Consider the following 25,825-nt stretch of genomic DNA (forward strand, 5'->3'; position numbering starts at 1 on the left):
AAAACATGAAACATTTTGCTTGGGGAAACTTTCGTTGGAAAAATGATTTTTCCAATCTTGATGGTTTTTCTAGGGAAAAAAATTAAGCTAAAACTATTCCAGCTAAAAAAACCTGGAATAATGCTTACATAGCCATGTTTGGCAGCCATGAAAGTATTTTTTTTTCCATGGAATATTAGTTTATCAAGTGGTAGTAGGGGTGCAACTCAGGTCGGATTGAGGCCAACCAGACCCGAGGAACCCATTTTTCCAACTCGAACCCGACCTGATTTCCAACCAGAAGAGGATCAACCCGACCCGACCCGCGAACCCATTTTTCCAACCCGAACCCGACTCGATCCGTCTTCCACCCAACCCAACCCGAGTTTTTATGCTTAAAAAAATAAAAAATTATAAAAAATGTCGGGTTCCACTCGGGTCGGATTGCCAAACCCTCAACCCGAACCCGACCCCGACCTTTTTTCAGGTTGAACCCGACCCGAGTTGCACCCCTAAGTGGTAGGATAGGGGCATGGAGGGTGGGAGAGGGAGAGAAGAATTGAGAGGGCATGATTTAGAGGAGAGGGGGAAGTGGCTGAAAATTTGGGAAAAGATAAACAATTCAAATTACACCTCTCTGAATACGTAGTAAGCTAATATTTCATGAAAAAATTTCATGGCTGCAAACATGGCCTGCACAGCCATAATTTTTTTTTCCATGGAATATTTGTTTGCGCAGTTGTGAGAATTAGTTAATTGTTTTTCCCTGTTTTTCAGCTTCTTCTCACTTCCCTCACTCATGCCCTCCCAAATCTCTCCCTGTCCCCCTTCCCCTCTCTCTTGGCAAACAAGTATTCCATAAAAAAAAGAATCATGGTTGCCAAACATACCCTAAAAAGGGAGTTAGCAATCCTTGGAAAAATCAATTTTCAAAGAAAAATATTCATAGTTGAGCCGGTTCTGTTTGGTCGACCCGCTCGATTTGTTTGGATATCTGCGAACCAAAATGAACAAAGATTATCATGCACTAAAAATCCTTAATTTCAATAAAAATAACTACAGCCTTGCAGATGGCTTCATTTCAGCTCTAAGTGCACAAGACATAATTTGAAAACAGGTCAATAGGCCATTTTTTTCCGGAATCCAAACAGGCCCCAAGGTACTCATTTGAGCAAAGAAGATCCAAAGAGAAATGAGATACAACACATGAACAGCTCTGATATACCCCATATCATGTTTAGTTAAAGAATGACACAAAAATTCACTTGTCCGCTTAGGAAAATCTGGGTGTGGATGGGAGGACACTATTTCAGATATGTAGAAGAAACCCAAAGAAATAGATATGATACCAGAGAAGTCGTAACTTCTAAGCTCCTGGGACCATGAAGTAGAGGTGGAATCACAGACACCATCAAGAAGGTACCCAACAGCCATGAGCCGAAGAACGCCCCAACCCTGAATAGCAACACAGTCATCAATAGGAATCAAGATTTTAGAACCATCATATTTGGATATTATGTATAAGTAAACAATGTGACAATCTTGGATGCAGAAAACCCACAAGACAATCATCAATACCAAAAAGATTTCAAAACTATCATATGTGGATCTTATGTAAAGGTAAACAATGTGACAATCTTGAATGCAGGATTAACTGAAAATCATCAGCTGTGTTTTGATGAATTAAGTCAGAAAATTAGGTAAAAAACACAACAGAAACGTAACAGAAATAAAAATAACAGACATGAGAACAATAAGTTAAATCTAGCTACACCCACATGATATCAATATGATCTGGAGACCCTTCATTTGAGAGAGAGAGAGAGACTAAAGATAATATAGCTTGAAAATCAGACAGGTTGAAATACCCAAGCAAAATTCAATGAGATGCGGCAAGTTGACAGTCAGGAAAAAGTTAAACAAGAGACACATTCATGTCCTTCGGTCAAATGGTTCGGATTTTGGAATCAGAACAACTTCATGCCATGGCAACCACAAAAGTGGCTGAAAGCAATAAGGGTGACAATAACCACTAACGTGGCTGAAAGCAAAATGGAGAAATGAAACAAGAGAGAAAAGAGAGAGAAGTGGAAGAAAATAAGTGAAGAGCAGATCAAAAGGAAAAGAAAAGGAGGTCTGTGCTTTCAAAGAAAAAGAACGATGGGCTTTGGATTTCGAAAAGGATGGAAGCTGGTATTTCGGTTTTGGAGTGATGTGATCAGATCTATATGGGTTTTGGGTTGCAAATGGTAGATGTGATCAAATTTGATAGGTTTGGGTTTCAAAGAGTGGATGCGATAGAATCTAAGATAGGGAGAAAATATGGGGGGAAAAGTTTTCGAATGGACAGATCTAATCTGGAGGTACAAATCTAGGGGTTTTAGTTATGGAACCAACGGTTTGGATCACAGATCTCTATATGTTTGAGTTATAAATCTAGGGGTGTTGGATACAAATTTAGGTGTTATCGTTGCAGATATGAAAGGTTTTGGTGTGGATCTGGAGGTCTTAGGTACAGATCCAGGGATTTGGGTGACAGATATGGGGGTTTGAGTAACAGATCAAGGGGTTTGACTTATAGATCTGATGGATTTTCTTGTAGATCTAAAATCCAAGTACGGTTTAGATATAATGGGATGGTTTTTTTTTGTAGTGTTATGGATCTAGGATCTACAAATGGGCTTTGGTTGGGGTTTTTGTAGGGCTTCAGATCTAGGATTCACAAATGCGTAAAGAGATTACAAAAGAAGAAAAGAAAAAAGGAGAGGGAAGGAGAGATTTTAGCTTGGATCTTTTGAGAACTATCAAAGACAAATGAATAGAGAGGAGAGCTCTAGGGCTTGCACAGGAAAATGAGGAAATGAGAGTATCAAGTTAAGTGCTGATTTGTCTCCCCTTCATTAAATTAATATTCCATTGATAGATTACAAGTATAACCTTAATGAATTATACAAAATCAAAAGGGTAGAAAGGTACATTCCTCTTATTTACAAAGGAGTTATGGTATATTGAGAATACAAGTATCTTCCATGTGACTTCTATACACACTATAATTGTATAAGCCGCCTTATCTTCCACACCTAATTGCTCGCCTCTTATATTCAAATCCAAGACAAGTATTCCACAACTCATTCTTCATAAGATAACGCCATTCAATCCCCTTCCTCAAGAAGAATCCTCCTACCTCAACACCCATCTTGTCACCAAAATAGATAAATGATGACAGATTCTTCAATTTGTTCGCATTTTCATACCCATACCGTTCCTTCCAGATCACCTACTGATTACCCTGCCTCCTCTCGAGTTTCAAATATAGCTTGCCTTTTGGGTCTCTCTTGCCTTTTTATCTTTTTGAAAAAATGCTCTCAATTGCCCTGATCACCCACCAAAGTCTTATTACCCTCCCTCCTCGAGTTTAAAATATGCCCTGCCATTTGGCTCTCTCTTGCCTTTTTTACCTTTTGAAAAATTGTTCTCAATTGCTTCTTGTTTCAATCTAGAGGCATGCTCAACGAGTCCCTAGCATCCAAAAATCTCTTGAACTTCAAGTTCTAAATTTCGATCAACACCTCCGGCTCAGCCGTGGAATTAGAGAGAGACTGAAATGGTGCTATAATTTGGCTTTGGACTTTCTAATTTGAGTTGCCAAATTGTGAACTTTCACTTCCAACCTTGTCCAAAGGACTCAATCAAATCAGCTCCATATAGCACCTCTATTCACTACTTCCACAGATTCCACCAACAAAATCAGCCACCTTACACCATAGCAATAACAAGAATAATGATGCCTCATTAATCACCTCATCTTTCTCCTCATTGCTTAGCCACACCAGCATCTTATTCGTTGAAATATGAAGCACCACCAAAACACACCCCACTCAGACTTCACTTCAAAAGTATCTGTTCAAACTGGTTGTTTACCCTTCATTAAGGGTATTTTTCATTTGTCTATGCATATAAGTCATTGTAATAGCCTTTTTCTGTAACAAATAAGAATCACGCCACTCTTCACCGCATCCCTCCCCCCCCCAACACACACACACAAAACCATATACTACTAGATCTTTTGCATGGTATCAGAGTGTCTAGGGTCAAGATTGCACGATTAAGGGACAAGATTTGAACCTCTGATAGAAGTGCATCTTCCCATTCCTAATTCTTTCGCATATCTCTCCACCTGTTCTTTGCAGAGTCTTCAAAACCCTAACTTCATCTTTCATGTGATATTCAGCTATGTTTTTCATCTCTTTTTTTCTTCCATAGTTTTCATTAAAATACCCTTACTTTATTTCCTTCATTTCTCTCGATTTCTCCTACTTTCTCAATCCATAAAATTCCTTAGGGTCTTTGTTTTTTTTTAATATTTTCAATAGGGTCTTATTCAACATATTTTACAACATTTTCTCCCTTTTCTCCACCTTTTTTCTCCTTTGCTAACGTGCACCACGCATAAGTGAAGGCTCGTGTTAGCATTACTTGAGGCATTATTAGTCATAACAAACGGGCCACCCTCAACTTGAGTTATGTTCTTTTTAGGACATAACAAAAGATAGTTCCACATTATCAAACATCTCTCGAATTTCTCCCTCTTGTCTCTCCCGAAAAGCCAAACTATGCAAGTTACCTGCTAATCGTTTTTTAATAGCAAGTTCCCTGCTAATGTGCACCTAACTTACAGCTTGCATTAGGATTTAACTCATTGTTTCAAAACTCCTCGCAACAATCGTCAACTTGCCCTAGTTGACTCTCTTTTACCTTGGCCAAGTTCTTGCCTGAGTCTAGGTGTTGCCCTACCAAGTCAATCAAAACTCCTTTAACTCTCCTGAGATACTGACTACGCCAACCAATTAGTAGGCTGTGCTGCACCGGGTCTGTGAGTTGTTAAATTTGTGGACTCCTGAACCACCATGCCAGACCTCCCCAATCTGCGAGTTGTTAAATTTGTGGACTCCTGAACCAACACTGCTGCTGATTTATATCATCGCCACAACCCGGAGTGTCTTAAGTTCCATTCAACGGCTCTAGCATATATCCACTGAGAGAGATCTCCCTCACCTCTTCATCAAAATCTGTGTGGGTCATTGATAAGGGTCTCTCCCATCATTTGTTTGATGACTTTAAGATGTCTTTGTTAATTCAATATTCAAATTCATCTTGTATTGTTATGGAAGATGGGTCCTCTCTACTCATCAGCCATGTTGGTACTACGTCCATTCCATCTTCGTTTGGGTCTTTCTACGTCCGAAATGTGTATTTCGTTCCTATTGTCATATAGTTTCACAAATCATCCATATCATTGTTGACACCCTTTTACTTTGGCCGTATCTTTGTCCGAGTCTGCATTTTCCCTACAAAATCAATCAAAACTCCTTTGGATTTCTTGAATTATGACCACGCCAACTGAGTACTTAGCCACGTTAGCCGAGTACTCGTCCGCGTCATGCCGAGTCAAGTAAGATTTGCTTTGGCCGTGATTTGACCTGCATCCGCTTTTTGAAACATTACTATTATTCAACATAAAATGTTATTCGTTCCACAATTTAATTCTTTTTTTCGAACAAGTGAATATATAAACAACTATCCGAAGCTATAAGGAATGTGATATGTGCATGTTAGTGGGGTTAGTTAGATTGTGGTTATTAATTATGTGGTTATGGGTTTAAGGTTGTGGATGTTAGTTATTTCCTATGTGTTATGTAAGTGGGTTAGTGGGGTAGTGATGTAAAACTACCTTTATGCTTGTATTTAAGTCTGTATTTCAATGGAATGGAGAAGAAGAAGAAAAAGAAGTCTACAGCAAAGGAAACTTTGTAGGAGAGTCATGGTTCCTCTCAATTTGAGCCATTAGGAGGTCCGGTTGCCTCGAATCAACATCTTTCCCCCTCATTTCTATTTTCTTTTTTATTTTCGTTACGGCAGATTAGGCACGTAGGAAAGTGGTATCAAAGCCGTCGATCTTGCGCCATGGCTGCGCCTTCGGAGTTTTGGGAGTCCATACGTAAAGATCCGCAAGAGATCAAGGCATTGGTTTTGAAAATGATGGAAGATCATCGACGATTTGCGGTGGGTTGGAGAAAATCAGCAAGGCGATCAAAGAAATCTGCGAAGATGAAAAGTTCAATCGTGACAATGTTGATCTTTTAGTGAAGAAAAATACAAGAATTGATGGTGATGAGGGTGATTCAGTCGAACGCATTGTCAAGGATAGAACTGGCAAACAGGCGGGCCAGGCCGGGTCAAAATGACCTGGAAAATTTTACGGGTCATTGAGCTTGGACCCGCACCCGGCCCGTACTGGCCGGGTCGACCTGCGGGTCACCAGGATTTTTGACGTATTTTTTTTAAGATTTTTTTTTTGTATAGGGATTCGCTAGCCACCTTCGTCGAGGCTACTTTTCAGCTTATCGCCCATCCTTTGCTGCAAAGATCGGCAGAGATCGGCAGAAATACGATTTGCGCAAAGGTGGCTAGCAATAAATAATAGCAATATATAATAATCATGCGGGTACTAAGTTTCAAATGAAAAATTACGGAAAAATGGAAGCAAAATAAAAAAATTACCAAAAAAAATACTAAAAGAATGTATTAGAATATGACAATTACCAAAAAAACTACAAAGAAAATCAAAAAATTATGACAATTACGGGAAAAAAAAAAGGCCACAATAAAACTTATGTACTTTTGTACTTCTCTACGGGAACCCGCGGGTCGACCCAACCCGGCCCAGTTTTGACATATGACAATTACCAAAAAAACTACAAAGAAAATCAAAAAATTATGACAATTACGGGAAAAAAAGGCCAAAATAAAACTTTTGTACTTCTCTACAGGAACCCGCGGGTCCACCCAGCCCGGCCCAGTTTTGACGGGCCGGGTGGACCCGCGGGTCAATTTCAAACGGGTCACAGATTGGTGACCCGGACGCGGAATTTACGGGCGGGCCGGGTGGACCCGCGGGTCCGGGTCACTTTTTGCCAGGTCTAGTCAAGGACCATCTTGATTTTGCTGACCCATTTGGTCGTTTCATCGTTTCAATTTGTGTTTCAATTTTGATCCCAACAAATTTTGAATGTAGAGTTCAAGAGATCGCGACCATTAAGATATGGGACCCCGGTGGATTAAAATGTTTAATTCAATAATTCGACCTTGAGGGCAAGGTTGTTTCTAAGGGGGGAGGAATGATATGTGCATGTTAGTGGGGTTAGTTAGATTGTGGTTATTAATTATGTGGTTATGGGTTTAAGGTGGTGGATGTTAGTTATTTCCTATGTGTTATGTAAGTGGGTTAGTGAGGTAGTTGGGTAGTGATGTAAAACTACCTTTATGCTTGTATTTAAGTTTGTATTTCAATGGAATGGAGAAGAAGAAAAAGAATTCTACAGCAAAGGAAACTTTGTAGGAGAGTCATGGTTCCTCTCAATTTAAGCCATTAGGAGGTCCGGTTGCCTCGAATCAACCTCTTTCCCCCTCATTTCTATTTTCCTTTTTATTTCCGTTACGGCCGATTAGGCACGTAACAGAGTGCATCGAACAAAACAGATCAAACAAAAACATTACATTCTAGGAATCTCATGCAACAACACCAAAGTCAGTTAATGAGTCAGTCAAGGCTTTATTTTTCAGCGTGGAGGTCGGAGGTTCAATCCCAACTTACCTACGATAAAAAGGAGTTAGCCCGATAATTTTCTTCATAGTGAATATGAGAGAAGCAGCACAAAAATTGCTCCAATATGTCCTTTCTGAAATAATGTTTGACCCAATAGGAAGGGATGGAGTCCTCTTTCAGCCAGCAGATAGTGTTAAGAGGGAATCACCTTCAATTCAAATCTTAGTATGGCTGAATTGGAAAGAAAGCTTAACCCCATTACACAACGCCTTCACTTCTGTCTCGGTCACGTCACTATTATTACCCCACAATCGTACATAAGCCAAAAAAGGATTTTGCCATTAGGTTCAGAGAAAGCACCCAGCCAAACAAATAGTAGATTCATCCCTATGAGAGACTTTTCTAATTCTGTCGAAACTAAGTTGAATCCACCAAGGGCAAGGACTAACCACACAGTAGGATGTCTGGCAGAGGAGAGTTAGGGGTTAGGTGGTGGGTCGCAGGAACTCATCACTAATAGATATCCAAGCACAAATAATGTCTTCACTAGCAATGCCTGAAAACATATCCATTTTGATGCATGATCGGATACTTCCACTATGATCCAGGTTATGATTTGACCAAAGTTTTTGCCTCTTCTTTTGAAAAATCTATCATATCTTTCCTTCCAGTTATCCGTAATACTGAGGGAAATAGGACTTTAAATAAAATTTGAGTCTCTTAGTTCCTACAGGTTTACACCACCAAGCCTATAATGGACTAAATGATAATAGATTGTTTATTTCAGAGAAAAATACGAAATAAACCAAAGAAACCACTCCAAATTAGTGCCAACTAGCACTAAATAAACAAATGCTTAGGAGACTGCACCACGAAGGAGTAAAACACATAGACACAACAAGAGAAACACACATTTTCCTTTTTCATTATGTAGTCACCAGTGAGAATCTTCCCATGGAAAAGCCACATGAATGATATCGCCTAAGGGGAAGCCATGGATTTTTAGATGTTAGGGAACCTGGGGAAATTCCAACAATTGGAAGACAGAGCATAATAAGACTTGACTGAAAAAAATCCCACCATGTTCAAGACACCAAAATAGCTCATATGTTTAGTCACCAGACAAAAAATAATGGTCCTTTAGCTTTCCTGACACTGAGAGAAACTCACTTCATGCTGCACTCTTCTCAAGGTTGTTGTGATAACATAGTGAGGGCCCTTAGAAAAGGGCAAATATGAGAGTCGGGCAAGACACAGACCAAAATGTTTCTGTTTCCATCTGCACTATCATGCGTACTGAAACCAAAATCCTAAGTGCATTAGTGGTATACTATATCAATATGTGTTGCATAATTATATTTATATGAATTGCAAGTTATATGTTGTGTATATATTATATATCAGTATTTATATGAATTACACCTGAAATGTGATATGTATTGAATTATTAGACATGTGCAACAATGTATATCACTATGTGTTTTCTTGCTTATGTGATGGTTTCTAAGTGTATATTTGTGCTTCTTCTAGTATTTCCTAAAGCTTAGTCTTAATATTCTATCATTTGAAGTGTTCCCATACATTTTCGTGATTTTACAGAATTTCCATCGAAATTTCACCCCGAAACCGAAATGTTTCCGTTTACTTGGCGACTGAAACCGAAGTGTTCCCATATATTGTTCCTGTTGATTTTTTTAAATGTTAATGTAACTGGGATGGGTCCGTAGTTTGATAGGGCTTAACTATTAATGATACTATTCATGTGTCACCATTCACCTACATGTTAGTGTTTATTAGTTTTTATTTTTGTGGGCTTTAAGGGGGAAGCTTCTAGAATTATAGTTGACACTTTGACTTATTTAAGTTAAAGAGAACCCTCAGATTGTAAGTGTTTAAAGGTCTCTAGAACTTGTGGGAGAAGTTTATATATTGAAAGCCTTAGGGCCAACAGAAATATGAATGAATGAAAAAACTCTTTTGCTATCTGTGCAAATTTGTGCACGTGATGTCTACATAGTCTTGGTGGGTCTTCTCTGGGAATACCCTTGGTGAGATGTCTTTGGTCTCATTGGTATAACTCCAAAAATCTATCCTCCTACTCCAGGTGTGCTGCCTTAATCCCCTTTCGTGTGATGCCTAGAGTTCCATTGGTGAGATGCCGTGGATTGGTAAGTGATGCTAACAATCTATCATCTTTATTCTCTCCAATAGTTTTGTTTACCTTTGTTACAAAATCTTCTAGTTCTTCCCTTTCACATAGTTTCTACCATTAGATCTCTAGCACCAGTTTTTTCTTTATCTTCTAGGACTCTTTAGAACCCATTCTATTGCCACAATCAATTTTTAAGATTGTATTTTTATCTTTGATAGTAAAGCCCGCATTTTCCATTCATGCAGCTTTGAAATTCTCGGTCCCTTACTTTTACAACTGAAATGTTCGTTTATTCCATCTAAATTCTAAATGTGATCATGTTCATACAATTCAGTTCTGTTTGTCAATCTCTCATTGCACTTTTAGATCTGAAGCTGTAAAGTAATTTTCCATTTTGATAAAAAAAAACCCAGTTTAGACTTTTTTAATTTTACTTTTTTACCACTAAAAGGAAAATCAAGTCTAGACTATTTTGTGGAGTTGTTAATTTATGCCACACTGGATGTAAGTTTAGAAATTTCAAGTTTTTCATTTATGCTACACTGGATTTAAGTTAAGAAATTTTAAGGCCTTCATTCTAAGATTAGGATTTTTTCATCGTTAAGTGCATCGAAGTGTTGAGCAACCAGGAAGCAGCATGTAAATAAGATGAGTGTAGCGGAGATGCGAATGCTTAGATAGATGTGACGCCACACAAGGTTAGATAGAATTAAAAAAGAAGACATCCGTAAAAAGGTGGGGGTGGCACCAATTGAGGAGAAGATGAGAGAACACCGCTTAAGATGATTTGGGCATATCCAACGTAGGCCTTTGGATGCTCCAGTGAGAAGAAGTGACTCGTGCCAAGTTGATAAAGTAAAAGGAGACAGGGGCAGACTGAAAACAAATTTGGTAGAAACAGTGAGGAAAAACTTGAGGGCTAGGAACATAACAGAGAACATGACCTTGGATAGGAGAGAATGAAAGAAAACGATCCATGTAGATGAACCCAACTAGTGTCAGGATTAGACTTAGTCACTTTGAGCCGGGTAGATCCTTTCACCTTCTTCATGAAAATTTTCTAAAGGATTCATTAGCCGACCCCAACTAGTTTGGGAAAAAGGCTTAGTTGAGTTGAGTTTGTAAGTGCATCAAAGTGTCCTTCATTAACAGTATGTGAATTTTCAATTTCGTCGCCTTCTTCCTCACCCTGCCCCTTCCTTTGGCGGCAAATTTTCCTTCACTATTTTAATTAGGGCTTCACCACACTACAATTGCCAGCTTTGTCATTGCCCTCCATTGATAAACATCGCCCACTAAGATATCTCCATCTTTCATGCAGCTTTTTGTCCCAGCACTGCAGGAAACAAAACCCTTCTACAAGCAAGGTTTTAAATTTCGGTTTCGGTGTTGGTTTCGGTCACCACCGAAACCGAAACGTTTCGGTTTCGGGCTGAAATTTCGGCCGAAAATCATGTAAAAATATGATTATGATTTCGTTTTTTTTTTTAATTTCGACCGAAATGTCTAAAATTTCGGTGTAAATTTTGGCGATTTTAGTGGAAATTTTGGCTATTTTGGTGAATATTTCATAAAATTCAGTGGGAATTGTAACATTTCGGTGGATCTATTTAAAATTTCGGTGGAAATTTTGTAAAAATGCTCAAAACAGTGACAGTTCGGCGAAATTTTGGAATTTCGGTGAAATATCGGTAAAATTTTGCCTAAATCTTGTAAAGAAACGACTTCATGTAAATTTTGTTTCGGTCATGGCCGAAACCGAAATATTTCACCAACAAAAATTCATGGAAAACCCCCTATAATTAGGGCTTTTCACCGTTCGAAAACTCTGGCTATTGCATAACAAATGACCAAGGTTATTATGATTCACTATACAGATCTCACAATGAAGACAGGCAGTCAGGCACAGGTGCAAGGATTGAAATTTCGGTTTCGGTTTCGGTTTCGGCCTCAGCCGAAATTTCGTAAAAAAAAATTCAGAAATTTCCGAATTTTTAGCCAGAATTTTGGCTGAAATTTGAGCTAAAAATTCCATAAAACAAATTTTACGTTCATTTTTATGTCGAAAGGAATGGAGCCTAGGGGGAATTTTTTTTTTTAAAATGGCTGAAATTTATGTTTCGTCTGAAATTCCGGACCAACACCGAATCAAGGTACTTTCAGTGTCGGTCCCGAACGAAATCCGAAATTTTGGATTTGGGCCGAATTTTCAGACCATGCACAGGTGCGGGCTCGCAGACACACACACACACATGCAGGCACACACACAATTCAGAATATAGCTGAGAATGAGTACGCATACCCGTACAAGAAAGCTCGGATTCCACTCTTAAGCCTCTCGTAAATGAAATATATGGATGCCATTAGGGAAATGGCTACCTGAAGCGTTGGTCCTTCCTCCGTTGGAAATAGAACAGTGAGTGCTCCAAGTATTACAAATGCAACAGTTGTCTTTATGATGAACTTTGTGGATGGAGCCTCAAACCTACTCATGACAGCCTTCACAACACGTGATTGAGTAACCTCTCTCACCTTTTTCTTGATGTTAATCTTAGGGTTTTTCCTCTCATGAAAGCTCTGCATAATTATCTTGTCATGTGCCGATTCAATTGCATCAACACTTGGTTTGTGTCCCGCATATTTGTTTACCAAAAAATTCCTGGCTGCCTGAATTTCTTCTTCGGAAGCCTCACGGCTTATTCCAAGCCGTTTGTAAGGGTCCCTTATGTTAATTCTGGGAAACACGTCTGCAGCCATTAAAAACATTAAAGACATTCTAAGAAAAATCCAAACCAAAAAAGGACTTTCCCAGCTAGAAATATGATTTCCGAACGGTATAACGAACAACTAAACACATTGATGATTTGGCCAATCAGAAAGTGAGAAACATAGAAAATAATTATTACCACCAATAGAGTCATCAGAGCTACCACCAAATGAAGTATCCATTGCACCCTTGATCTTGTGAGTTTGTTGAAACCTATATCTACGTCTGGAGCCAGTCCAATAATTTCTGTAGTAAGAGGCTGTCTTTAGCACTATTAAAAAAATTACGGGTGCAACTCAGGTCGGGTTCAACCCTAAAAAATCAAGGGTCGGGTTGTGTTTGAGCAGGGTCGGGGTCGGGGTCGGGTTGAGGAAGTTGAACCCGAGTCGGGTCGGGTTCGGGTAGACCTGACCCACATCAAAACCGACATTTAAAAAAGAATTACCATTTTTCTGTTTTGTTTTTTTTAGAACATAAAAAACTAACGGGGAAAGATATCACCATAACCAGGTCAACCATACCCAACCTGACTCAACCCGGCCCAAATTGGAAAATAGGTCGGGATCGGTTGGGTTCGGGTTGACATATTAATTTTTCGGGTTGGGTCGGGTTAGCCTTCATCGGGTTGAGAGTTGGGACGGGTCAGTTCAGGTTCTGCTTGACGGTTTAGAGTTTCGGCTTGACGGGTAGCCTTCACCCGAGTTGCACCCCTAAAAAATCATGATAAAGTACCACACCCAAGCAGCATCTCCGAAGTAAATATGCAACCAAACATTCAAGAAGTTTGTGTACCTGTCTAAATTGAAGTGATGTTTCATCCTTCCTCTAAAGTTGACGCTAAAAGGAGAAGCAGAAACTTGCCCATGTAGTGAACCTGATTGTTGTTTAGATACAATACAGAAAGAAGAGGAGCTACAAGTCAATCCAGCCATAGACATCTTGAAAGTAGCCAAAACTGTTGCCGTCAAAATGCCAGGTTCAGCTTCATCAAATAAGAAACAGGGCAAGGAACTGCAATAGAAAATTTGTCAAAATGAAACCTCTGAAAATTCACACGAGAAAAACATGAATAATCACAAATAATGAACTAATTGTAAGCTGCTTAAGATTTAATATTAACATAATTATTTAATATTAACATAATGACACACATGTGAAGCTTCATCCAGGCAGATCCACATGATTGGAATGTATTAGTGTCGAACTTTACCTAATTTTTTAGCCATATATTTTCCATCCAACAATTGAATGGTTAGGATTGTCTGACCGAATCAGAAAATAAACAGATAAGTACAAGATCACCCTTAAAAATAAAATAAAACAGAATGACCGATTAAACCTACCAACAAACTTCTAGAAAGTCACTAGATGCAGATGTTATGTTGAAGATGAGGCCCAAACTTCTAGAAAATCACTAGATGCAGATATTATGTTGAAGATGAGGCCCAAATCAGAAATTAAAAAAAAAAAAACATCTTCTTTGAATCTATCAAATGAAGCCAACTCCAAAGAGATCTTATGGGGTTTGAGCCTTTGCCAAATGCCGATAATGACCTCAAATGTGCAATATGAAGGTCAAGTATCTAAACCTTGCTTACCTCTCAAATGAAAAAAATAAAAACAGAATAAATATAGACATCTTACAATAATTATGTATCACAACAATGATTCAATGTGAAAACATTTTGAATGGTTGCATGAATTAAAATACTGAGACACCACGTACGTGTTGAAATGGGTTTCCTTTTCCATGATCAAAATATAAACAGCAAAATTTAATATATGCAAGTGTCACATAATATGTTAGAATATGTATACCATATACATACAGTATGCATTATATGCTTATTCTATGGACAACTATTTTAATATACACTACATTGTTCAATAATATCAAACGTAATTGAACACTCAAAAATATAATTAGAAGAGCAATGCAAGGAAGAAATGACTGTGCTACTATTTTATAGTAAAACGGTCCAGCTTCCCATGCACAAGGGCTCTTTATAGTGATCGGCTTTGCTGGTCTAGTGGGGCATCACTAGTTTGGCCCATTGCTCCAGTCCCACTCTGTCCAATGAGATTAAGCAATCAATCAAAACCTTAATATGAAGGATACCTTTTTATGTTTCTTTGAAAAGCATAAAATCATGCCATTTTTTATCAAAGGCGTAGGGTCATTGGATCACATGGGACCGAAGGCAATGGGCTGAACTAGTGGGGCACACTAGATAAATGAAGCCACCAAAGTAACTGCCACATGTGGTGGGCCAGAAAGCTTTACCAAGGAAAAAGCAACACGGTCCATATGATTATTCTAGTTAACTGTACATGTAATTGTTGAGTATGGTTGTATACGTGCACACCCCTTTTTGGGGGTATTTATCTCTTTCTCTGTATCACTCACACACACACACACACACACACACACACACACACGTGTGTGTGTAATTTTCTTTTCTTTTTTAAATGGTATATATATATATATATATATATATATATATATATATATATATATATATATATATATATATATATATATAGGGGAAAGTGATTGTGAGCGGCCCCTCATATAAGCTTATATGAGGTGACTGCTAAAAACATGGTGGGCCCACATTTTTGGGGTGATCCGAGCCGGTCATTTGATAGGCCCTGAGGTAGATAAGGGGTGCCCAAAAAAGCAGCTCCATAGAATCATCCCAACCCTTCGTACTGTGGAGGTAAAAGAGGGGGAAAATGGACGGGTAAGTGGGCAAATTTTTACCCGCCCATTTTCCCCTCTTTCACCTCAACAGTTTGAAGGGTTGGGATGATCCTATATAGCTGATTTTTTGGGCACCCCCTATCTAAGTCAGGGCCTATCAAATGACCGGTTCGGATCACCTCAAAAATGTGGGCCCACCATGTTTTTAGCGGTTACCTCATATAAGCTTATATGAGGGGCCGCTCACAATCACTTTCCCCATATATATATATATATATATATATATATATATATATATATATATATATATATATTGTGTGAGGGAGAGAAAACTTAACTCTCACTCACACAACTAGTTTGGGACAAAGGCTGAGTTGAGTTGAGTTGAGAGAAAACTTAACTCTCTCATTCACACATTCTCCTTTCCATCTTTTCTCTCCTCTCTTCTCCACTCTCAATTCTTCAATGTAGATTTAACATGGTATTGGAGCGAAAGATTGAAGATCGAGATTGGAGGTCCCTAACCCTAACCCTAAACCCAGAAACCTTAAAACCATAACCCAAATCATTATCGTGCGACCTTCCCTAACCCTAATCATCCTTTTTTGTGGTTTTCCTCCGCCCCCCCCCCCCCCCCCCCCCCCCGCCCAAAGCCACTCGCACTCCACCACTACCACCCAAACAGTGTCGTACAACCATTAATGATTAAACCCTCTTTCAACCTCCGAATCCTAACCCTAATCCATTACTCTCTACAAACCAGTCCCTAAACTTGCTTTAATCTACTTCATCTCTTTGTCATGATGTTCTAAACAACGATTCTTTGATCTTTCTCATCTCGTGGTTAGTTCCAGGCAATTGTTTGGTAATTTTCTCATGTTGGTGGTGTATGTTTGTGGTGTTGTTGCCTCTTTCTATCTCGGAGCCGTGTGTTAATGTGTGAGATAGCATCGATGGATGCTTTTGTTGGTAGCATGTTCACGATTTGATGGTAATCAGTTTGGTGATGGTGCTTGTCGTTGGTTTGGTGTTGGTTCTGGTGATATTAGTGATCATTTGTTGGTGGCTTGATTTTTCTGTACTCTTCGTAGTTGCTATTCGTTGGTGGTGCATATTAGTCAAATTGGTGGATCTGTCTGCGATTGGTCATGTGGTTCATTGGTTTGTGATGTACCTTTTCCGGTTATTGTCGTTCGTTGGTGTCGTGCACACCAACTGTTTGATGAAATGTCTGAGAGAATTTTTTGATGGCTTTGGTAGTGATCGGTTGTTCCTCGTTACTTAGTAGATGTTGGGTGCCTCGCTACTTGTGTTGTTGGCGGTGATTGGGTTGCAGTTGTTATTGGGGGTGGTGCGCTTCAGTCATGGTGACCTCCTGGTGGATCTATGTTGATCTGTTGTTGGTGATTTGATTTTATGGTCTTGGTGGCGATTTGGCGGTTGTTGTTTGGTGGAAGTCAGTGGAGCTTTTGTTTATGTTGTGGTTGTTTGGTGCTGATAGTGGCTGAGATTTCTGTTGATATTGGTTGTTTGCGATCCATATGTTGGAGTATGTTGGTGGTTTATGATTCGACGTGAATTGTTATTGGAGATTTCTTAGTGTCTGTCTTTGGTGGTGATCAGTTCTTGTTGGTTGGTTGTTTCTGTTGTGGTTATTCAGTATGATGACCCCTAATGATTCATCCGTGTTGAGCGTTCTGCTCTTGCCGTGCACAACGATTATGGTCGTGGTCGTGGCCGTCGCAGTCGTGGATCTAACAGAGATTCAAGGGGAGGCCATGGTGCTGGTGGTTGTGGATCACGTTACTGTAGTTACGGCCCTCCCGTGTCTCTCATCATGTTTCCAGACAATTGCTACAATCTACATCCGGAGTTACGGCCCTCCCGTGTCTCTCATCATGTTTCCAGACCATTGCTAGGTCATCTGCAGCCCCTCTCCCACCTTCTCTGCCAATACACTGGTCGTTTCACATGCTAAGTATAAGGCCTTATTGAGATCCCAAAATAGAGGAAACCAAGCCACTGTCACACTAGCTACGGAAGGTAGCAACCCATCCTGCTTTCTCAGCCGTTCCAGTTCTTGGCTCGTTGACTCTGGAGCCTCTCATCATATGACTGGTAACAATAGACTCCTTAGTTCCTTTGCGGCTTCTTCTACATCTACATCGGTTACCTTGGCCAATGGAACGATGTGTCCTATTTCTGGTACCGAGGAGATATCGCTCGGCCCTGACTTGTCTCTTTCCTCTGTTTTATGTGTTCCTAGTTTTCCTTGTAACTTTCTCTTAGTCAGCTTACTCTCTTCGATGTTCTGTAATAGTCAGGAAATCCCTTTCCTTTTCTTCCTAGAGTTTTTAACTGCACTTGCTTTGTTCATAATCTTACTCAAGGTCTAAATAAGCTTGATGCACACGCCATTAAATGTGTCTTCCTCAGCTACTCTCGAACACAGAAGGGATATAAGTGTTATAGCCCGTAGCTTCGTCGTGTTCATGTCTCTGCGGATGTTACCTTCTTCGAGTATACATCTTACTTTACTGAGTTTGTTCCTACACCCTCCCCTGACCCTCCACTTCCACTACTAGTACTAGTTCCTCAAGTATCTTCTTCTCTTCCGCTGCCAGTACCTCCTAAGGTGAAGATTTATTCGCGTGGTCCTCGACTAGTTTTATTACCCACATCTGCAGATGGCCCCTGGCCTTGGATAGGATAGAATGGAAGAAAATGATTCACATAGACGAACCCAACTAGAGCCAAGATTAGAGCCGGGTAGATTCCTTTCACCTTCCTCATGAAATTTTTCTAAAGGATTCATTTAGCCGACCTCAATTAGTTTGGGACAAAGGCTTTGTTGAGCTGAGTTGAGTTGAGATGTGCAGATGGCCCCTCATGCGCACCGCCTCCTCCTCAGCCTGCTAGTCCACCCACTGCTCCCGAGGTAATTGTTTTTTCTTATGCACCTGATGATGCTCCTGTGTCGTCCCGTACACGTTCTCGCTCTACTCATCATCCAATTTCTTATGCTTGTAGGTCACCCTCTTATAGTTCATTTTTACCATCTATGCCTCTACCTCTATTCCTCATTCTGTTGCCAAGGCTTTGGCTCATCCAGATTGGCGAGCAGCAATGAATGAAGAAATGGGAGCTATGAAGTCAAATCATACATGGCATTCGATTCCTCTTCCTCCAGGGGCAGAGGTGGTCAGTTGTAAGTGGGTGTTCACAGTAAAATACCTACCAGATGGGACAATAGAAAGACTGAAGGCTTGATTGGCGCAAAGGGGTACACACAGATCTACAACATTGATTACACATGAACTTTTTCTCATGTGGCGAAAATTCCTTCAGCACGAGTTTTGATATCTCTTGCAGTGAATATGTCATGGCCTCTCTATCAGTTAGATGTCAAGAATGCCCTCTTGCATGGTGATCTGCAGGAAGAGGTATACATGGAGCAACCTCCTGGGTATGTTGCTCAGGGAGAGATGAAGCATGTTGCCTGTAAGTTACACAATGCCATATATGGTCTTAAGCAGTCTCCTCGTGCTTGGTTTGGAAGATTTAGTGAGGCAATGATATGATTTGGCATGAAACAGTGTGTCGTAGACCATTCAATGTTCATCTCTCAGGGCAAAGATGGTAGGATCTTCCTGATTGTTTATGTTGTCATCATAATTATAGCGAGTGACAATGTAGGTATACAGAGGCTGAAGGACTTTCTTCAGAAGGAATTTTGCACCAAAGATCTTGGTCGTCTAAGATTCTTTCTAGGGATAGAGGTAGCATATTCATGTGGAGGGCTATCTTTATCACAAAGAGAGTATGTACTGGATATCTTGGAGGAGACTGTTCTTCTGGGAGCAAAGCCAGATGAGACCCTCATGGACCCAAATGTCAAGCTTTTACCTGATCAGGGGGAGTAACTAGATGATCCAGGCAGATACAGACATTTAGTTGAGAGGTTGATTTACCTCACTGCCACAAACCCGAATATCGCTTATGCAGTTGGCCTAGTTAATCAATATATAAGTGCACCGCGGACATCTCATTGGTTGGCAGTTATTCAAATAGTGAAATATCTGAAGAAAGCTCCCGGTAAAGAACTCCTCTTCAGAAAACATAGTCACATGAGGATTGAGGGATATTCAAATGCAGATTGGGCAGGATCTCCAGCAGATAGGTCTACAAATGGTTATTGTACTTTCGTTGGAGGTAACCTAGTGTCTTGGAAAAGCAAGAAACAGGAAGTTGTATCAAGGTCAAGTGCAGAAGCGGAGTACCGATCCATGGCCTATACAGGTTGCGAGTTGATCTAGTTGAGGTCATTCATGTCAGAAATTGGGTTACCCTACTCATCACCTTCGCCGCTCCACTGTGACAACAAGTCCGCCATTCATATAGCCATGAATCCAGTCTTTCACGAGCGGACAAAACATATAGAGGTGGATTGTCACTTTATTCGTCATCGGATTCACGAATGGGAGATTTGCGCTGTGTTTACAAGATCAAATGATCAAATAGCGGAAATGTTTACAGAAACCATTGAGCAAGGCTAGATTGAGCAATTTATGTAGCAGGCTGGGAATGTATGATATACATATTCCAGCTTGAGGAGGAGTGTTGAGTATGGTTGTATACGTGCACACCCCTCTTTGGGGGTATTTATGACTTTCTTTGTATCACACGCACATGCATATATATTGTGTGCGTGAAAGAAAACTTAACTCTCTCATTCACACATTCTCCTCTCCATCTTTTCTCTCCTCTTCTCCACACTCAATACTTCAATGTAGATTTAACAGTAATATATATATATATATATATATATATATATATATATATATGTGTGTGTGTGTGTGTGTGTGTGTGTGTGTGTGGGAAATTATTTCAGAGCTCCAATGTTTGTCGTGTAGTAGAGGATGTCAAAGGAATATTACGGTTCTCAAAAAGCTCTTAAAGCCCTTTAAATACGACACGACAAACATGGGAGCGCATGTTTATCAAAACATTGGAGCGCTGAAATCATTTCCCTATAAATATACATATATATATATATATATATATATATATATATATATATATGTATATGTATGTGTGCGCGTGCGCGTGGGCGTGCTGGTTAAATATGATTACAACATAAAATTATTACGATAGATAACTAGTTGTATCATCCACATTATTCTTTTTCTCTACTGTTTTCAGAGATAATAGAATGTATTGAGTGAAAAGTTATCTGGCATGTTTTATGTGTATTCCTAGAACATGTATGTGTTTTATAAATGTATTGAGTTATTTAAAAAAATGAATCCATACAAATCTCTCATAGATATGTATATTCATATAAATATGTATGTGGCTATTTATGAATACAAGCATGAGTAAATTTGTGTGTATTGTGAGAAGAGTCCCAACCCTGAACAGAAAAAAGTGATAGTTAATCCTCTCTGTTCTTTTTTTTTTTTTGAAAGATGACAGAAATTTCATTGATACTGTGAATGATACATTGGGGACCATAGGTCCCGTAAGGTATTACATAGCATCAATAAAGATGGCCAGAAGTATACTTCTAACAAAGGAGGTAAAAGGGTAACATATAAATAGAAAACAGACAGCATTATATTGAGTGTCCCACTACCTACATCCACTCCCCTATTTCACTGAACTTCGCGATTAAGAACTTCTGATATCCCTCGAGCCAATCCATGACTGGATTGCTAAAGTACTACCAAAACCCATTAGGCGAACGACCATGGTCACTCAAGCCATAATGGGGGACTTATACAATTGATTTTCCCCTCTGGAGTACTTCAAACTTCACCCAAAAAGTGTGGGGACCAACAACTCCTAGCAATTTACAGACGTGAGGCCAACCATCAAAGCCAAAATAATCCTTATTCCTTATCCGTCGGGCCCCACTAAAACAATCTCAAAAAATCTCTAAAGCATCTCTTTACACAAAAACCCCGAAGGGACAAGCTAGAGTGAAGATTTCTCTAAATCCAGAATAAGACCCACCAGCTTAGAAGTGAATACCTCATCATCAAGACTCAGGACTGAGAACTCCTCATCTGACGAGGTTTGCTCTTCTGATGCTCTCTTTATAGAAATCATATTCTTTAATTTCTGAATCCCCAGTTTCTTATCCTCCTCCCAACGAAGGCGTCTTAAGGTCTGTTCCTCCTCCAATAGTTTGATGAAAAATGGGTGCTTATGCAAAGGGGAAAGAGATTCTTTGATGGTCCACATACCAGTCAACCTAAAGAGCGCTTCCGGCGTCCTATTAGCTTCTTCATTTAATAACTTCCACTGCTGTTTGGAGAGCTCCCTAGAAACTTCCCATTGAGTTGGCGAGTGTTTGGATGCTATTTCCTTCAAATATTCTATCCTTCTCAGAACTTTTAGGGAGGTCTCCATCTCAAACAAATCCACCGGCAACATTCTCTTTTTGCCACAGAGCAAAGAGGAAGAGCAAGGGGGAGAAGATACCGAATCGGTCGGATTTTCCATTTGAATCCAAGAGCCCAAACCCAAAGGAAGCAGAGAAGAAGATCACCCAAAAAAATAATGTATCGCCTCAGGATGAATACAAAGGGAAAGCCAATTAACCAATTCTGTGAAAAAAAACCTCCCGCTATCATGAAACGGCATTAATTGCGCCGAATAGACGTTTCCCAATTTTGTCATTATTTCTTCCTTCATGTATTAAGATTATCCCTACTACACGTAAAACATCCTCCAATCCTAAGAAAGCTGGTGTCCTTCACGCTTCTCGACGTGCTAGCCCCATTGCTGTTGAGGGGTTGCACATTACGATAAGCGCCAAAACCCAAAAAATACAGAGACTTTTTAACTTCCCGGATTTTTCATACTTCGAAGATATCCTTTAACATTTTAACATCAATTGGGACTTCTTCTTGACAGCTGCACAAACGGAAGACATCAGAATCATCCAAAAAGTCCAAATGTCAGGAAGTAAGACAACCCAAGAAGCTTGCTCTTATACCGGGCATGCCACGAATGAGGGTCCACCCTCTTCTAAGTACTGATCGTGATTTCCAAAATCCTGATTCAGCCTGGACATACCTAGCAAGCTATTATTCTGAGCTAAAACAGGGCCCTGATCTCGCGACCCTAAATTGAAACTTAGATGTCCTTTCAGACCAGGCTTGGGAAGCGAGCCTTGCAAATTTCCAAATCTGACATTTGGAATTTTGAATTTTGAATCCTAATGAGCGAGTTTCAGAATGCCAGCTCGCCGCCTTACCTAAATCTCCAGGGGGCGCACCGACGTTCTGTTTCCCTGTGGGGCAATCAACGAAAAATCTCTTTGACCTTCTCCTGGGTCCAATTGGGGGCCTCTGGATCCCTGGACGGAGACTCCAACTATATAACACTGATTGGAGCTCCATAGCTTCACAAAGGGAGAAAATTTCCAGCGAGGGGCATAGATTTTGGCTGATACAAAACACATACATTGATTATGGAGTCCCTTCATTTTAACTTCCATCACCTGTTCAAAAAGATTTCCCAAAGCTTCAACCGTCGAGGAGGCCCACACATGTAATGGGATACTGTAAAAGTTTACCCAAAGTGTCTCAGAGCCCTCAGTGTAATCTGGGGACCAATGGGAGAGGGAAGATAGGGATACTCCCCAATTTCCGATTCCCAAATCTAGAATCCTGGAGGCCACCTCTGCGGAATCAAAAACAAAAAGGATCTCATCATTGGAAAGTAAGCACGGGCAATCGAGGGAGGGAGAATTCTAAGACTTTTTGGCCCACTCCCATAGATCCTGAAGGGATTCGGCCAAGTCATTCCTTCTACCCACCAAACATGCCTTTAAGGAATCCATTCGTGTTTCTACCTCTTTGCCAGAAATAGAGATTGACAGAGAACCATCCACCACCAAAGAGGACGAGATTACCCCGGAGTCAGGCCATGGATCAGATTCCAGAGCTATCGGGCCTCCAACCCCTGATGTGATGGGAGATGGATATGGAGGTTTTTGTTTTCGATCCAGGCGGCAACAGCGACATTTACTTCGTCGTTTAAAATTAGAATAATTGCAGGACGGGCAAGACCAATCCCCCTGCCTCCACCATTGATCAAGCTGTCTATTTCCGTCCTGAGCCACAGCCACCGGGCGATAAACTGAGGGTGATGAACTCTTCTTCCTCCGAAAACACCATCGACACCTAGTCCTCCATTTGAAAATTGTAATAAGCACGGGACGGGCAAAACCAATCCCCTTGTCTCTGATTTTTTTATTTCCACCTCTTCTGATTTTTTGTCGCTCCTCTCTCCATCCGCTCCTCTTTAAAGTGAAAATATTTTAATCCTCTCTGTTCTTGCCCCCACTCCCTTCCTAGCCTCTAAGAATCAAGATCATATCTTGAGCATGGGTTATTTACCACATCCCCAATGTACTATAAACATTTAACACAACCATGTCATTCTTTAGAGCAGTGTTACCTAGACAATCCAACTTTTGTAAAATTTGTACCTACAATGTACTAACAGTGTACCTTAGTGACAGTTTTTTTTTTTTTTTTGAGAAATTTTTTAAAACCAAAAAAGATACAAAGAAATGACCGAAGAGGTCATGAAAAAATGGAACCAAACAGCAAAGACAACTGAACACAGAAATACAAAGACAAACTAGAGCAGGATATAATGTCCCACCCAATAACTTAGTGACATATTTTGGGGATCAATCCCAATTGTCATCTTATTCAAAAAAGTAAAAAACAATCAAAGAAACCATTTAAGTGCAGTTACATTACTAGACCCTGAATCACATTTTCAATGGAACCTACAAAGATTTCTAACATTGTGAAGTGGCCTATGCCAAGAACCCTTAAAAGGGTTATGTGGGTGGGTTCTTGGGGCTCACGGGTTACAACAAAAAGTTTGTGAATGATTACGAGAATATCAGTGCACAACTCACAACACCCTTAAAATATAATAAAATGAGTTTTCGTAGAATTCGTTACTTCCAGGACAAGGATTGGTGGGGTATTAATGCAAGATGGTGATCTGTCTCTTTCACAAGCAATGGCTCTTTCTAGAAAGGACCTACTAAATTCTACATATGAGGAGGCTTAGCATTGGTGCACCCCGTTAAGAAGTAGAACCCTTATCTTCAAGGTCAACACTTCAAAATCCCCACAAATCATTGTAGGCAACGTCAAGTAGCGAAGCACTACTGAACAATTCACGTATCACTTGAGACGGACTACTTCTGTTTTTCTGCCAGACCAAACTCTTGACCTCCGATCGAGCTACGAGCACGAGTTGGTAGGCGGCTAGGGGGGCGGCTGGACTGGGAAGGGGAGACCTTTCTTTTTGCTTCGCGCCAGATGAGATGATGATGGGAGTAGGTCAGGGGAGGAGTGTGTGTGTGTGTGCGCGCGCGCGCGCTCTTTCTCACTATCACTAAAGGGGTGGGCTGGCTGAGCTGCCTTTCCAATCAATCTCTGGCCGCAAAGACAGATGCCGCTAGGTGGCAAGACTTCCTAGCGGAATTCGATATGGTGATGGAGTATAAGCCGGGGCGTACCAACTAAGTGGTCGATGCATTAAGTAGAAAGACCAAGCTTGCGACACTTGAGTTGGTAAATGCGGAGAGCCAACTCAAGGGAGCCATGCCAGACCGTATACGGAAAGGGTTGGAGAAGGACCCCTTGGCCCTAGTCTCAAATTGGAAAGAAGGGTTACCATGTTGGCATACTAAAGTGATCAACAAAGTTGCTCGGTTCTGACTATGAGATCATCTATAAGAAGGGAGCAGAAAGCATAGTCGTTGATATATTGTTGAGATAATTCGAAGAAGAGGCTATTCTCATAGCCATATAACCACAAATATGGTTTGAGAAAGTAAAAAGGGAATGGACAGACTCTGGAGAGTTACCGAACATCATTGAGTCTTTGCAAAGATCCAACACTCTCCCTAAGCTCTCCTTTATGGATGACAAGTTGCGATATAAGAGAAGATTGGTGTTGGGTCACACGTCCCCTTTAAAAACCCAAAATCATGGAGTGTCATCCATCTCCGACAGCGTGGCACTCAATGTATCTTAAAACTTATAAAATGGCCTCACACTCTTTTTATTGAAAAGAAATTGTTATTGGTGAAGCCTGATCACAGTCTAATCTAGAAAGTATTGTACACTTTACCCCGACTGCAGCGGTCCGGCTCGCCGCTGAGTGGGCCGGGGGGGTTGCAGGGGGGTTTGGGGGCGGTAGCCCCCGACTCGAATTTTTTAAGGTATTTTTATACTGGGGGTAGTTTTGTACTTTCATGAATTAGTATTTTTCCCTTTATGGTAACGCGTCTGAGAACGCCATATAAAAAGGGTATGATATCAGAAGCCGCCCTAGAGAGGTGTGAGGGTTTGTAATATCTTCTTCAGAATAGTGGAATCATTGGCTTGTCGCTCTGCCGTGGACGTAGCCCATACCATACTGGTTGAGTGAACCACGTAAATCTGTGTTCTGTGTGTGAATCTTTCGTTTATCTTTTGTGTATTGTTATTCTGCTGCGTTGTTAATTCCTAACAACTGGTATCAAAGCTGGGTTGAAAAGCGAATCTGACAGGATTTTTCGCTTAGTGGGAG

At 40.3% G+C, this 25,825-nt stretch overlaps 1 protein-coding gene across 1 annotated transcript in view; it reads right to left on the minus strand.

The window, feature by feature from the left end:
• Positions 1–996: 996 nt before the first annotated feature.
• Positions 997–25,825, minus strand: part of LOC143855019 (DnaJ (DUF3353)) — a 38,563-nt gene continuing 13,734 nt past the window's right edge. Inside the window, exons 2-5 of the mRNA XM_077365177.1 lie at positions 13,297–13,515; positions 12,644–12,750; positions 12,040–12,484; positions 997–1,434 (exon numbers count right to left, since the gene is read on the minus strand). Coding sequence (XP_077221292.1) covers positions 1,284–1,434; positions 12,040–12,484; positions 12,644–12,750; positions 13,297–13,442 — 849 coding nt within the window. The 5' untranslated portion in view covers positions 13,443–13,515 and the 3' untranslated portion in view covers positions 997–1,283. The remainder of the gene's footprint in view (positions 1,435–12,039; positions 12,485–12,643; positions 12,751–13,296; positions 13,516–25,825) is intronic.

The sequence above is a fragment of the Tasmannia lanceolata genome, unplaced genomic scaffold, assembly GCF_043159265.1.
Source record: "Tasmannia lanceolata isolate RefF3 unplaced genomic scaffold, GAP_Taslan_0.1 ptg000020l, whole genome shotgun sequence".
Lineage (NCBI taxonomy): Eukaryota > Viridiplantae > Streptophyta > Magnoliopsida > Canellales > Winteraceae > Tasmannia > Tasmannia lanceolata.